Source organism: Telmatherina bonti (assembly GCF_933228915.1).
Source record: "Telmatherina bonti genome assembly, chromosome: 2".
Classification (NCBI taxonomy): Eukaryota; Metazoa; Chordata; class Actinopteri; order Atheriniformes; family Telmatherinidae; genus Telmatherina; species Telmatherina bonti.
In genome coordinates this window covers 8685867-8699944 of record NC_136620.1, presented here as the reverse complement: position 1 = coordinate 8699944, position 14078 = coordinate 8685867, and the positions used below count along the sequence as shown (strand labels likewise).

The 14078-nt window shown below is 44.9% G+C and overlaps 1 protein-coding gene across 1 annotated transcript in view; it reads left to right on the top strand.

The window, feature by feature from the left end:
- The window catches only part of lonp2 (lon peptidase 2, peroxisomal), an 84190-nt gene that overhangs the window by 27745 nt on the left and 42367 nt on the right, over nucleotides 1-14078 (top strand). Inside the window, exons 6-11 of the mRNA XM_079254814.1 lie at nucleotides 1009-1172; nucleotides 2320-2414; nucleotides 3942-4060; nucleotides 7783-7922; nucleotides 10420-10561; nucleotides 10759-10909. Coding sequence (XP_079110940.1) covers nucleotides 1009-1172; nucleotides 2320-2414; nucleotides 3942-4060; nucleotides 7783-7922; nucleotides 10420-10561; nucleotides 10759-10909 — 811 coding nt within the window. The remainder of the gene's footprint in view (nucleotides 1-1008; nucleotides 1173-2319; nucleotides 2415-3941; nucleotides 4061-7782; nucleotides 7923-10419; nucleotides 10562-10758; nucleotides 10910-14078) is intronic.

Genomic DNA, 14078 nt, shown 5'->3' with positions numbered 1-14078 from the left:
CTCGGGATCCCCCCCGCAGAGTTGGCAAATGTGGCTGGGGAGAGGGAAGTCTGGGCTTCCCTGCTTAGGCTGCTGCCCCCGCGACCCGACCTCGGATAAGCGGCAGAAGATGGATGGATGGATGGATGGACGCATGATTATTTCTCAAACCATTTCTTAACCACCAGGAAGCTTTAAAGATAAACTGGTGGCCAAACTCCAGGTTTCCCCCCACAGCTTTCATCTTCCTCACACTGCCTCCAGGTGTCGTGCAGTTTACCTCATCCACACCGTGTAAGACGTCATTTATGCTCGAAGCAGACAGACGGATATGCAGACGTGCAAACAGTTTTGTCCGTGTCTTACGTTGGTTACAAATGTAATTTGGTCCGTTTTCATGAGGTTTAGCTATCTAAGGTTTTCATGGTGAGTTGATGCAAAAAAAAAAAAAAAAAAAAAAAAAAAGAGATCAATACCACCAAAACTCAAGGGGGCAGTGTTGAGTTGTTTAGCTGACACACAACCAAAGATGAGGAACAAGAAGAAGATGGCACAGAAACCACTAAATAAAAAGCACCAGAAGAATTATAGAACAGCAAAAAGCTTTGTGGTTTCAATAATCTTCTTCTGGTTTTTTGCGACGATTGTCAACGACTTTATGGAGTTGCATTACAGCGGCCAGCCGTTGTCAGAAGTGAACTCAGCACTGCCCCCTAGTGGGTGGAATGACTCAACAACCATAGCAACGTAAAAGAAGCATGAGAGTGCAGACGTAGGACGACATTGTAAATGGACGTAATGGAGTAAAAAATGGGCCTAAAAGACCACAAGTTCTCTCACCTGTGTGGATTTAATCTCCAGGCACCTCGGTGTCAGAGCCACTGCAGGCAGAAGACCCCACAGAACACCATGACCTGGTCATCTGTCACAGTCCAAGTCTTTACTAGAGTCCACATATAGAAGAAAACCATTAATACCGTGATGGCTGATCAGTTCAACCTCTCACACACTTTCCTCTCTTCTGGTTAGGTTTTATCTGTGCGTAAAGGTGGAGTGTTTCCAGGGCGACAGTTCAGTCTGGATGAAGAGGATGGGGATGAGGATGGTGATGACACAGCAGCCCTGGAGAGGAAGGTCCACGGGGCCAACATGCCTGAAGCTGCGTTCAGAGTTTGTTTGAAAGAGCTGAAGAGGTACGTTTTTTCCAGATGACTCCTTCATCATTACATAAATGACTGCTTGTTACTGACCAGGCCAGTTCAGGCACCGGGACACAGTTACAGGTCGGGTAATTGGCTGTATTCATACGTCACTCCTCATGCTCGTAACTACTTGGGCTGTGACGATATGCTTTTGTCCAGATTCGATTAGAATTTCTTTGGGTGCCGATTCAATTTAAATTGCGATTCTCATGATTCTTCAATATTGTTGATTTTTGTAGAAAGAAAAAGATTTAAAAACAAACAAAAAAAATGTACAAAACTTCTTTTTGCTCGTCATTTTTTCAGTTAGTAAAAAACAACACAGACCATCATTCTGCTGCTATAATGCCCAAGGAGAGAAGTAAAACAGGAAACAGGGAAACGAGATCAATACCAGAGTGGTGTTGTGATTGACTGTTCCAGTCGAAGAGGAGAGAAGTCACGTAAACCGGGAAAAAGTTTTCATTGGTGAAGAAACACCAGCGATTTATGAACCAGTGAGACCAATAAAAACACTGCTGGTCCCAGAAAGACATCAGACCAGGAGGAACTGTCCAGTCTGTCCTCGTGTATGCGTTCATATGGACGATTTTCTTTCTTCTTTTTATTTTTCCACCTTTGGCTGTTTAGTACCAGACGCTCCATGAGAGAAACATGACAAATAAATCAGAATTTCCTTCGGTCCACATGCAAGAAGCAGATTTTTAGTCTGTGAACATCAGAAAAAGCTAAGACAGCTGCTGGTCTCTGTTTGACAGCTCCATCCAAAGCCTGGAAGGGTCCGATGACCTGCTCATTACCATGGAAACAGGCGTGTATTGTAGAAATGTAAAGTGGACAGCAGGGAGATTGATTGTCTAAACTAGCAGAGAAGGATTTTTAAAGTCCACCTGAAGACTGGTTTAGCCGAGAAAATCGTGATTAGAGACGTTTCAACGAGGAATGAAATGCAGATAAACTCTTCATGCCACCGTTGGTTACGAGCATGAGCAAGCGACATATGCAGACATTATGAAAAGGGTTTTTTTTTTTTTGTAAAAATGCATGTTTTTCATCCTCCAGCTTGATGTTTTATCTTGAGTGGAGAGTCCCACTCTGTACTTTTCCCAGTGATCTGACCTCATTCCTCTGTTTTCAGACTGAAGAAGATGCCTCAGTCCATGCCTGAGTACGCTCTGACCAGAAACTACCTGGACCTGATGGTGGAGCTGCCGTGGAGTAAAAGCACTAAAGGTAACAAAGCAGTTCTGCAGGAAAATCCGCTCTGATCTGGTTTAAACCAGCCAGCTATGGGGAAAGATGACGGGACAACTGATTCATCTGTCTTCAGACTGAAAAACATGAAATGCTTCAGCTAATGTGTGAAATCCACTTTCTGTTCAGAGCTCCATCCAAACAGTAGAGTGTTATGTTTCCTCTGGGCTTCATGTCGTCTGGGCTCCAGCCAGGGAACATACTGGAGTATTTATCAGCTCTGAAGCTAAACATGGTGTTTCCGTGTGTGTTTTTGTGGAAAACAAACCTTAAATATCTGGATTTCTCTCATACAGACGAACACATCTCTAAAACCATGTAATTACTTTGTGTTTACTGGAGGTTAAGTGTTTTATCCACAGCTTGGCTCAGAAATTGGTTCATTATGGCTAATTATCCCCTGCATCAGACACAACAGATTTATCTGCAGAATACAACTTTTTCTGTCAAACTTGGTGTTTTTTATAGATGCAGTTAAAGAAATATATCTGTGCTGTGAAAGTACACTAAGTTCCTGTTTTAAATTGGTTGTTTGCTAAACTATCTATTAAAATAAGCAAACAACTTTGAAAACCTTCCAAAAGTGGGAGAACTGTTGCCTAAGAGCACTATAAAAGATCCCAGCACAGTTCGGGCGCCGTGGGGAGAAATGGAAGGAGCGAGGTCCGGGTCACACAGTTCTGCAGCCGCATCGCTGCAGTAGAAACTTATTTATTTCTTTCCAACTTGTGCTGAGAGCTTCACAGCGTCGTATCTCTGCCAGGTCCTGTCGCCAGCGCAGGAGCGGCACATGAAGTGCTTTTCTCGTCCCGGCCCTTAAATCCAAGTCAAACATGACAAAGTCAGTGGATTCCTAGACAAAATTTGTGAAGCAAAGTCTTCCAGACAAATCAGACAGAAAAGTTAACTAAAGTGTGTGAAAGCAAACAAACAAAACATAGTCACTAACCCTGAGGCAGCGCTGAGGCCCGGCAGGTCCGTGTTGCTGCCAGCAGACATGCTGCAGACTCTCAAAGATCCTCTGGGAGAAAGGATGGCTCACTCAGAAACAAAACAGTGGAACAGAATACAGCCTGGGCTGCACTAAACCGAACCAGAGGGTTTCATAAGGACTTCACCGGGCTTCTCACCAATGAGGACATGTAACACTCCAGATGTTGGAGTTGCAGCTCTGCATCATGATCCTACACGAGACCTGTCAGAGCTGACCTCCATACCTTCGAGGGCTTCACATTCACACACATTAAGACTGCTTTGCAAGCAACAAGACTCGTTCACATCCAGCTTTTTAACTTGAAATATTCATTTGATAATAAATTATGAAATCTTTCACTGTTTTGTGAATGTCAGCTTCTCGTATTTTTGTTTTACTGACATTTTATGTGTAGCTGCTGGTTTTCTAAAACGCTTCTGGGTAAAAGAAAACTGGCTTTTTCCTACTATCAATAGTTTCTTTTTCCTTCTTTTCCTGTTTTTTTCTTTAACATGCATCCCACCGTCTCTTAGACTGCCTGGACATCCGTGCTGCTCGGACTCTGCTGGACAACGATCACTACGCCATGGACAAGCTGAAGAGACGTGTCCTGGAGTACCTGGCTGTCAGACAGCTGAAGACCTCCCTCAAGGTGAATTTTACAGACCACTGTGTCCACAGGAGTTGTACGATGCGGGCTGTTGATGAGTTTCCTCTGCGTATCCGTCTGTCTGCGTATCTGTCTGCCTGCGTATCTGTCTGTCTGCGTATCTGTCTGTCTGCGTATCTGTCTGCCTGCGTATCTGTCTGTCTGCGTATATGTCTGTCTGCGTATATGTCTGCCTGCGTATCTGTCTGTCTGCGTATCTGTCTGCCTGCGTATCTGTCTGTCTGCGTATCTGTCTGTCTGCGTATCTGTCTGTCTGCGTATCCGTCTGTCTGCGTATCTGTCTGCCTGCGTATCCGTCTGTCTGCGTATCTGTCTGTCTGCGTATATGTCTGTCTGCGTATATGTCTGCCTGCGTATCTGTCTGTCTGCGTATCTGTCTGCCTGCGTATCTGTCTGTCTGCGTATCCGTCTGCCTGCGTATCCCTCTGTCTGCGTATCTGTCTGTCTGCGTATCTGTCTGTCTGCGTATCTGTCTGTCTGCGTATCTGTCTGTCTGCGTATCTGTCTGTCTGCGTATCTGTCTGTCTGCGTATCTGTCTGTCTGCGTATCTGTCTGTCTGCGTATCTGTCTGTCTGCGTATCTGTCTGTCTGCGTATCCCTCTGTCTGCGTATCTGTCTGTCTGCGTATCCGTCTGTCTGCGTATCCGTCTGTCTGCGTATCTGTCTGCCTGCGTATCTGTCTGTCTGCGTATATGTCTGTCTGCGTATCTGTCTGTCTGCGTATCTGTCTGTCTGCGTATCTGTCTGTCTGCGTATATGTCTGTCTGCGTATCTGTCTGTCTGCGTATCCCTCTGTCTGCGTATCCCTCTGTCTGCGTATCTGTCTGTCTGCGTATCCGTCTGTCTGCGTATCTGTCTGTCTGCGTATCTGTCTGTCTGCGTATCCGTCTGTCTGCGTATCCGTCTGTCTGCGTATCTGTCTGTCTGCGTATCTGTCTGCCTGCGTATCTGTCTGTCTGCGTATATGTCTGTCTGCGTATATGTCTGTCTGCGTATCCGTCTGTCTGCGTATCCGTCTGTCTGCGTATCCGTCTGTCTGCGTATCCGTCTGTCTGCGTATCCGTCTGTCTGCGTATCTGTCTGTCTGCGTATCCGTCTGTCTGCGTATCCGTCTGCCTGCGTATCCGTCTGCCTGCGTATCTGTCTGCCTGCGTATCTGTCTGTCTGCGTATCCGTCTGTCTGCGTATCCGTCTGTCTGCGTATCTGTCTGCCTGCGTATCTGTCTGTCTGCGTATATGTCTGTCTGCGTATCCCTCTGTCTGCGTATCCCTCTGTCTGCGTATCCGTCTGTCTGCATATCCGTCTGTCTGCGTATCTGTCTGTCTGCGTATCTGTCTGTCTGCGTATATGTCTGTCTGCGTATCCGTCTGTCTGCGTATCCCTCTGTCTGCGTATCCGTCTGTCTGCGTATATGTCTGTCTGCGTATATGTCTGTCTGCGTATATGTCTGTCTGCGTATCCGTCTGTCTGCGTATCCCTCTGTCTGCGTATCCCTCTGTCTGCGTATCTGTCTGTCTGCGTATATGTCTGTCTGCGTATATGTCTGTCTGCGTATCCGTCTGTCTGCGTATCCGTCTGTCTGCGTATCCCTCTGTCTGCGTATCCCTCTGTCTGCGTATCCGTCTGTCTGCGTATCCGTCTGTCTGCGTATCTGTCTGCCTGCGTATCCGTGTGTCTGCGTATCTGTCTGTCTGCGTATATGTCTGTCTGCGTATATGTCTGTCTGCGTATCTGTCTGCCTGTGTATCCGTCTGTCTGCGTATCCCTCTGTCTGCGTATCCCTCTGTCTGCGTATCCCTCTGTCTGCGTATCCCTCTGTCTGCGTATCCGTCTGTCTGCGTATCCCTCTGTCTGCGTATCCGTCTGTCTGCGTATCTGTCTGCCTGCGTATCTGTCTGTCTGCGTATATGTCTGTCTGCGTATCTGTCTGTCTGCGTATCCGTCTGTCTGCGTATCCGTGTGTCTGCGTATCTGTCTGTCTGCGTATATGTCTGTCTGCGTATATGTCTGTCTGCGTATATGTCTGTCTGCGTATCTGTCTGCCTGCGTATCCGTCTGTCTGCGTATCCCTCTGTCTGCGTATCCCTCTGTCTGCGTATCCCTCTGTCTGCGTATCCCTCTGTCTGCGTATCCGTCTGTCTGCGTATCCGTCTGTCTGCGTATCTGTCTGCCTGCGTATCTGTCTGTCTGCGTATATGTCTGTCTGCGTATCCGTCTGTCTGCGTATCCGTCTGTCTGCGTATCCGTCTGTCTGCGTATCCGTCTGTCTGCGTATCTGTCTGTCTGCGTATCTGTCTGTCTGCGTATCCGTCTGTCTGCGTATCCGTCTGTCTGCGTATCCGTCTGTCTGCGTATCTGTCTGCCTGCGTATCTGTCTGCCTGCGTATCCGTCTGTCTGCGTATCCGTCTGTCTGCGTATCCGTCTGTCTGCGTGTCCGTCTGTCTGCGTATCCGTCTGTCTGCGTATCCGTCTGTCTGCGTATCCGTCTGTCTGCGTATCCGTCTGTCTGCGTGTCCGTCTGTCTGCGTGTCCGTCTGTCTGCGTGTCCGTCTGTCTGCATATCCGTGTGTCTGCGTATCTGTCCGTCTGCGTATCCGTGTGTCTGCATCTCTGTCTGTCTGCGTATCCGTCTGTCTGCGTGTCCGTCTGTCTGCGTATCCGTCCGTCTGCGTATCTGTCTGTCTGCGTATCTGTCTGTCTGCGTATCCGTGTGTCTGCGTATCTGTCCGTCTGCGTATTCGTGTGTCTGTGTATCCGTCTGTCTGCGTATCTGTCCGTCTGCGTATCTGTCCGTCTGCGTATCCGTCTGTCTGCGTATCCGTCTGTCTGCGTATCCGTCCGTCTGCGTATCTGTCCGTCTGCGTATCTGTCCGTCTGCGTATCTGTCCGTCTGCGTATCCGTCTGTCTGCGTATCCGTCTGTCTGCGTATCTGTCTGTCTGCGTATCCGTCCGTCTGCGTATCCGTCCGTCTGCGTATCTGTCCGTCTGCGTATCCGTCCGTCTGCGTATCCGTCCGTCTGCGTATCCGTCCGTCTGCGTATCTGTCCGTCTGCGTATCTGTCCGTCTGCGTATCTGTCCGTCTGCGTATCTGTCTGTCTGCGTATCCGTCTGTCTGCGTATCCGTCCGTCTGCTTAGTTGAGCATAAATGGGCCTTGATGTTTAGAACTTACTCAGGTAATCTCATCATCCACATGTGAACAACATCTGCCTGCTTCCTGATTTTATGTGCAGCTTTTTTTCCAATACAAGTGTGGTCTTTTATATAAAACAACTTGTTAATGTCTTGTTGATCAGTAACAGTAACAGTCCTTAATTTAACCATGATATCAGACTATTTGTAGTAATTTTCACAACTTTATCCAAATGAATGGCTGGTTAACTTTGGATTTGTTTAGCCGAAACATTTTCCAGATGTTTTGATGTCAGATGTTGCCAACATTATTATTACAGTGCTTTTATACTATTAAAAGCACTGAAAATGCAACTGACTCTCAGAAGAGGTGCATCATCTTTGGTACCTCACGATTCGACTCAAGATGCTACGTTTTGACTGATACGGTTATCAGGATTTTCATTCATCTTCTCCCACGTTGAGTTTTTTCTCACTGTTTTGCTACGTTTATCGGACTTTCAGCATCTTTTAATTCAAGCAACCAAGATTTATCTCCACTATGTCTGATCTGCTGCCGTGTCCGCAGGGTCCCATTCTGTGTTTTGTTGGGCCTCCTGGAGTTGGTAAAACCAGCGTGGGGCGCTCCATCGCCAGAACCCTGGGCAGGGAATTTCATCGCATTGCTGTGGGCGGTGTGTGTGACCAGTCGGACATCAGAGGACACAGGTATGCAGATGTCTTGATGTCACATTGATAGCTGGTGGAGTTTTGTTATGAAGCAGTCGACCTCAGTACTGAGTTAGATTTTGGGGGAGAAAAGCCGCTTTTCTTTAGAGTTGTTTTTCTATTTTTGTGACGAACTCCTGCAGGAGAGACGCGCTGAAAATATTTGTGGCCATCCAACGTGCTGGTACGAGATGTTCGTCCTGCCAACATCCCTTCAGCTTTCACAAAACTCCGCCTGCATTTGATTTGAATGACCAACAGTTTAAAATAAAACAGAAAGAAAAGGTATTTTAATGTCCTGCAGAGATCGCGCATTCCAGAAACATTTATCCATTTAGCAGCATATCCGTTTCTGGACACCCAGCATTCGACTCGCTCTCCTCCGGGATGGTGTGGATTAACTTTTCTCCTGAGAAAAACCTGGAATTCTCCATTGAGCTTATGATGAAATCTTCAGACACTGACAGCCATAAATATGAAATTCATAAGATGAAGTGATCTGGCGTTTGTCTCATGTGAGCATTCAAGCAACAGGGAAAGGAACCCACATGCAGACCGGCACACACACACGCATGTCAGAGGCTTTTTCTTCAGCAGGAAGTCATCACGGCAGGTCCTGACAGGGAACGCTGGAAAGCTGAAGATTCATGATGTGCAGAGCATTTATGAAGTGGCAATGTGCGGAAACAGTGCTGGCATGTTTACTGCCGTGATGAGAGGATGGAAAGCAGGTATGTGGAGATGTGCAGCGCGGCCAGAAGGAGAGAAGAAGGTACGAGGACATCTGCTGGATGGATGGAGAGAGGCAGGATGACGAGGCGTTAAGCAGAGACAACAAACTCCCGATGAATGGAGGTCAAACAGTTTCTACCAGGAACGAGCCTGAAATCTCCATGACAACCACATAAACAAGTCTGTATATGTGTGATATCCCCTTTGATTGACAGGCCCAGCAGTAGAGTCTGTTTGTGTAAATCAGAAATGATCCTGTTTTTATTTCACTAGTTTTGACCTTAATATGACCTTCTTGGCCTCACAGCAAGAAGGTCGCTGGTTCGATCCTCAGCTTGGACAGTGGTCTTTCTGTGTGGAGTTTGCATGTTCTGTATGGGTGGGTTCTCTCCGGGTTCTCCGGCTTCCTCCCACCGTCCAAAGACATGCATGTTAGGTTAATTGGTTACTCTAAATTGCCCCTAGATGTAAATGGTTGTTTTTCTCTGTGTGGCCCTGTGATGGACCGGCTGGGATAGGCTCCAGCTTCCCCGCCACCCATCATCGGATTAAGTGGTTAGGATAATGAAGATAATTTTATTATCATTCAGGGCAGACACTTGGTTGTCATATTTATGTTTAAATAACATAAATTTAACAAGATATCTGATCAAATATAAAACAAAATATGAAAAATATAACAAATTACTAAAAATAGAGAAAAAAACAGAATTAATGAATAAAGGAAATTTATTTTATTTATTCTGAAAAAAGAAATAATTGTGTTTTTATTTTAAATTAAATGCAAAAATAATAAGAAGCAATCTAGTTTTTATTTATTTAAACCAGAAGTACAATAAAATAAATAAACAGTTATCTGTTCTTTAACTTTATTCTTTATTTGGATTAAAATATAATATTTTTTAAAAGGTCCAGTTTTTATTTCTTTTAATTTCAGACCATTCTTTCAGACCATTCTTCTCATTTCTTACATTTTTTAGCTTTTTGAAATTGCTTTTTTTTTGTATAAAAAAATAAAGTAACCAGTTTTTATTCGTTTATTAAAACAATAGTACCATAAAATTGAAAAATAATTATCCAGTTTTGTTTTTTACATTTCTTTCATGAGATATTTACAATAAAAATTTTTTTCCCATTTTTATTTTTGTATGACAGTTCATAAACAAAAATTTAAAAAGAAATTATCTAGTTTTTTTATTTATTCATGAAAATATAAATCAAAAGAAATAGTTTTGTTCTTTTTTTACTTAAAACTAATAATTGGAAGGAAATGAGACGTTTTTACTCTTAAATTTTTGAATTTTGATAAAATAAATCATTATTTAGAAATTAGAAGAAATTATCCAGTTTTTCAGAAAGGAAAAAAAAACATTTTTATCTGTTTATCATTTTCTTATTTAAAAGACAATAGAACCATTATTTATGAAAGATGAAATAGATTTATGAATGAAGAGGAGACGAGGAGACAGGTTCAGCACTTTTATCCAGTCTCTCATTGATCGTGTTTCGGTGTTTCGGCGCTTGAAGCCAGCTGGCCTCACATCCGTTAACTGCTGGGAACAACATGTCTGTGTTCGTCCTGCATCGCTGCACACATGTTTAGAATTACCGTGACCATTACAGGGCCTGATGGTTCCTGCTGTGGACGACGCTCGGTGTGGACCAGGTCATGCATACTTTTGCTCCGTTCGGTTTCATCAGTGACCTAAACAACCTTTCTGAATCTTTTTTTGTGTTTAAAATGGAGTGTTTCCCCCGTCTGCAGGCGTACGTATGTGGGCAGCATGCCCGGCCGGATTATTAACGGCTTGAAGACGGTCGGTGTCAATAATCCCGTCTTCCTGCTGGATGAGGTGGACAAACTGGGGAAGAGTCTGCAGGGAGACCCTGCGGCTGCACTGCTGGAGGTCAGCTTCTCCCTTCATTCAGCCAGATGTTTGCAGAGATGGGTGGTCTCACCGTAACCTCTGTTGGTTCTGCGACCTCATCAGACCTTTTCTTCGTTGTTTTGTGCCAGAAGCCTTTTCACCATGAGCTCAGTAAGCTCTACTGTCAGACTCAATGTTCAGGGCTGATTTGAACCCAGTCTCTTATAACCCCTCAGGTCCTGGACCCAGAGCAGAACCACAGCTTCACAGATCACTACCTCAACGTGGCCTTTGACCTCTCCCAAGTGCTCTTCATTGCCACTGCAAACACCACCTCGACCATCCCCCCGGCGCTGCTGGACAGGATGGAGGTGCTGCAGGTTCCAGGTGGGTGATCTCCACAACGTCTGCCTCTCTGCGGGAACAAATCCCAGCAGACGTGCTCACACGTCTGCGGTTGTGTGTTGGGCGTGCGAGACAGACTGTGCTAGCGTGTATTGTCTGCAGACCAGAGCAGCTGGTCGGGAGCAGAAGACGTGTTTCTGGCTGGGGGGGGGGGGGGGCGAGGACTGGTGTGCACCATAGACTGTATGTAGAAGATGGGCGGAGCCTCCGTGACGTCACCCGTAGGTTTCTGAAGAGCTGAATTGAAGCTCGGTGGGCGGTTCCTACCATCACCATCTTGGCAGGGACACGCGTGTCGTCCCGCCCCCGGAAAATACAAATATGGGCAAAGAGGTGGAGCTGAGAGGGGGGCTGTGAGCATCATGGTGGATGATTGACATCGAGCGAACTCTGAGATTTCTGTATCTAAGAGCTATCTGAGCTAACCGGGAGGTAACAGGAGCTAACCAGCTAACAGAGGTAAGCGGGCTAAAGCTAAGTCACGTTGTTAACCGGCTAAAAACCACGGTTGTTCTACGTTCTTTTTACTTGAAGCGGGAGATCGAGTACCTCTCAATCAAAAGGACACGCCCCTAAATATGCCGAACTTTGAGATTAAATTACTTTTAAACAGAGGAATTAGAAATTCACTCCCTCCACAGTTGTCATGAAAGTGAACCTGACCTATGAACCTAAAATGGATTTTTGAACCAGGCTGTAAACATGTTTATTTCTGCTGTGAAGTTGGTCTTTTTAACATGGGAGTTTATGGGGATTTGCTCTGTTTTGGAGCCCCTAGTGGATGAAGGGGGAACTGCAGTTTTACACACTTATGCATAGGCTTCACTTTTAACTGCTGGAGGCTCCATCCATCTTTCATATACGGTGCATGGTGTGCACCCTGATCCACTTTTCATCAGGGTCAGATCGTGTCAGTTAGCGGTAACAACTCGTCGCTACTGCAGGTGGTGAGGCTCCGCCCCTGCTAGCTCCACGGTTGGTTTAAAGTTCGCGTGGTGAAAACAAAGGCGAGCCGCGGTCTGGTTTCCACGCATGCTGAAAGTCTTCCGGCGCCACGCTGGATCTCCTGCAGGGAAAACAAACCAAAACGTTTTCGTCACATTGAGTTGGCCTACGGATGCTGTGAGAGGAATGCAGCCGGACGGAACTGGAACTGGAACAGCACCAATTCACTCTGCAGAGCTGGTCGAGTCTTTCAAACACGCTTTCCCATTTAAACCACCTCTGAGAGAAGCTCCAGTCACTCGCACTGAACCTGTCTAAAGCCGTGAAGAATTTCAGCAGCATGCTGGACATGTACCTAAAACTGGTTTTTATGGCCAGAGGAGAACTCCACCAGAACCAGTGGCTCCGGTTCTGACTCGGACCAGAAAGAGGGAATGTATGAAACCAGTTTAACGTCTCCGCATTGGCTTCCTATTTGTTTTAGAGTAGAATTTTACTGGTTTTCAGAGCTCTTAATGGTCTTAGTCCTGAGTATTTATCTGAACTGCTTCTATATTATGAGCCCGTTAGAACCTTTAGGTTTTCCGGACTGGGTTTTTTAATAATTCCCAAAGTTAAAACCTCAACCCCTGAGGATGGAGCTTCTCTTCCTTTGGTCCACATTGGTGGAAGAACCATCCTCAACACATTAAAAAAGGAGGACATTAAAAAAACAACTAAAAACCCAATTTTTAAATTTTGTGTCGAGATATCTGATATTACTGGCCGATATTTACATAAAAATGTAATTTCTCTAATCATCTGTATCGGCTTTTACAAATCCGCTCTTCAGCTATGTCCTCTCTCACCAAAAATGTCAAAATATGAGACGTTTCATATGCTAGTTTTTCAGATATTTCGGTGTTTTTAGCACAAGTCGTGATAAATCCTGTGGCCTCTGCATGTCAGTATTGGTCGATACTGTATTGGTAATTGGGAGATAGCTAAATTGTAATCAGATATCAGCATAAAAACCAAATATTGACCAATATGTTTAGTGGTATTTTATGATTTTTAACTATGTTTAATTTACTTTTATTCTCATCTATTTGATTTACAGTGTATTTTATTTCATTCTACTTTATTTACTTCATTTTTCTACTTTTGACATGAAAAACATTGACATTTTTGGTTATTTCTGAAAAGCACTTTGAATTGCAAAATTGTGTGCAAAGTTCTCTAAATGAAGTCAGATTAATTGGTTGATCTTTCTGTTTCTATAGACGATTAGTAGTAATTCACCCATCACTTGCACATGCTCAGAACTACCCAAGAATGTCAGAAAACCTGGATGTTTGTGTAAATCTCTGCAGAGAGGCGTCTTTAGCAGGAGAAAGAGAACAACACCAGAGAAGTAACACCAGAGAAGTAACGGGAAAAAAGTTTTCATCAGTTTCCTTGGAAGAAACACCAGCAATTTTATTTACTGTGGTAAAAGTGAAGTCGATGCAGAAGTGACAAAGACTGCAGTTCCCCCTTCATCCACTAGGGGCTTCAAAAGAGAGCGAATCCCCATAGACTCCCATGTTAAAAAGACCAACTTCACAGCAGAAATAAACATGTTTACAGCAGAAATAAACATGTTTACAGCAGAAATAAACATGTTTACAGCAGAAATAAACACGTTCACAGCAGAAATAAACACGTTCGCCAGCAAGGTGGGCTGGTTTAGCCAATAAAGTTACATTTAAAGAAGCTTCAGCACAGAGGTGTCTCCAGAGAGCCGGTATCCGGCAGGTTTTTCTTGTTCCCCTGCTCCAACACACCTGATTCAAATCAAATAGATCCAGCAGCTTCTTGTCCACCTGTTGATTCATTTCAGTCAGGTGTGTTGGACAAAGCCATAGTAGAGAATAATCCCAGGGAATTGTACACTTATGAAGGGGATGAGCCTCTGGTGGAGTAGGACTTAACCGGACTGAAACAAACTTCTTTCTTGTTCTTGCAGCCTCGAGAACAAGAACAAAGTTCTTCTAGAGAACGTAACAAGCTTTGACATCGCTAGATATCCCCGTAACTTCACTCGGGAGACAACAAAAACCTACAGGAATCAGGCCCTCGAGGATCGCAGTTTGACACCTGCGTTTTCTTGGGAGGGTTAGAATAACGTGTCAAACTCTCATAATTCTCTTTTTCTCAGATTCTTCAAATCTGCTTCTATGTAGGA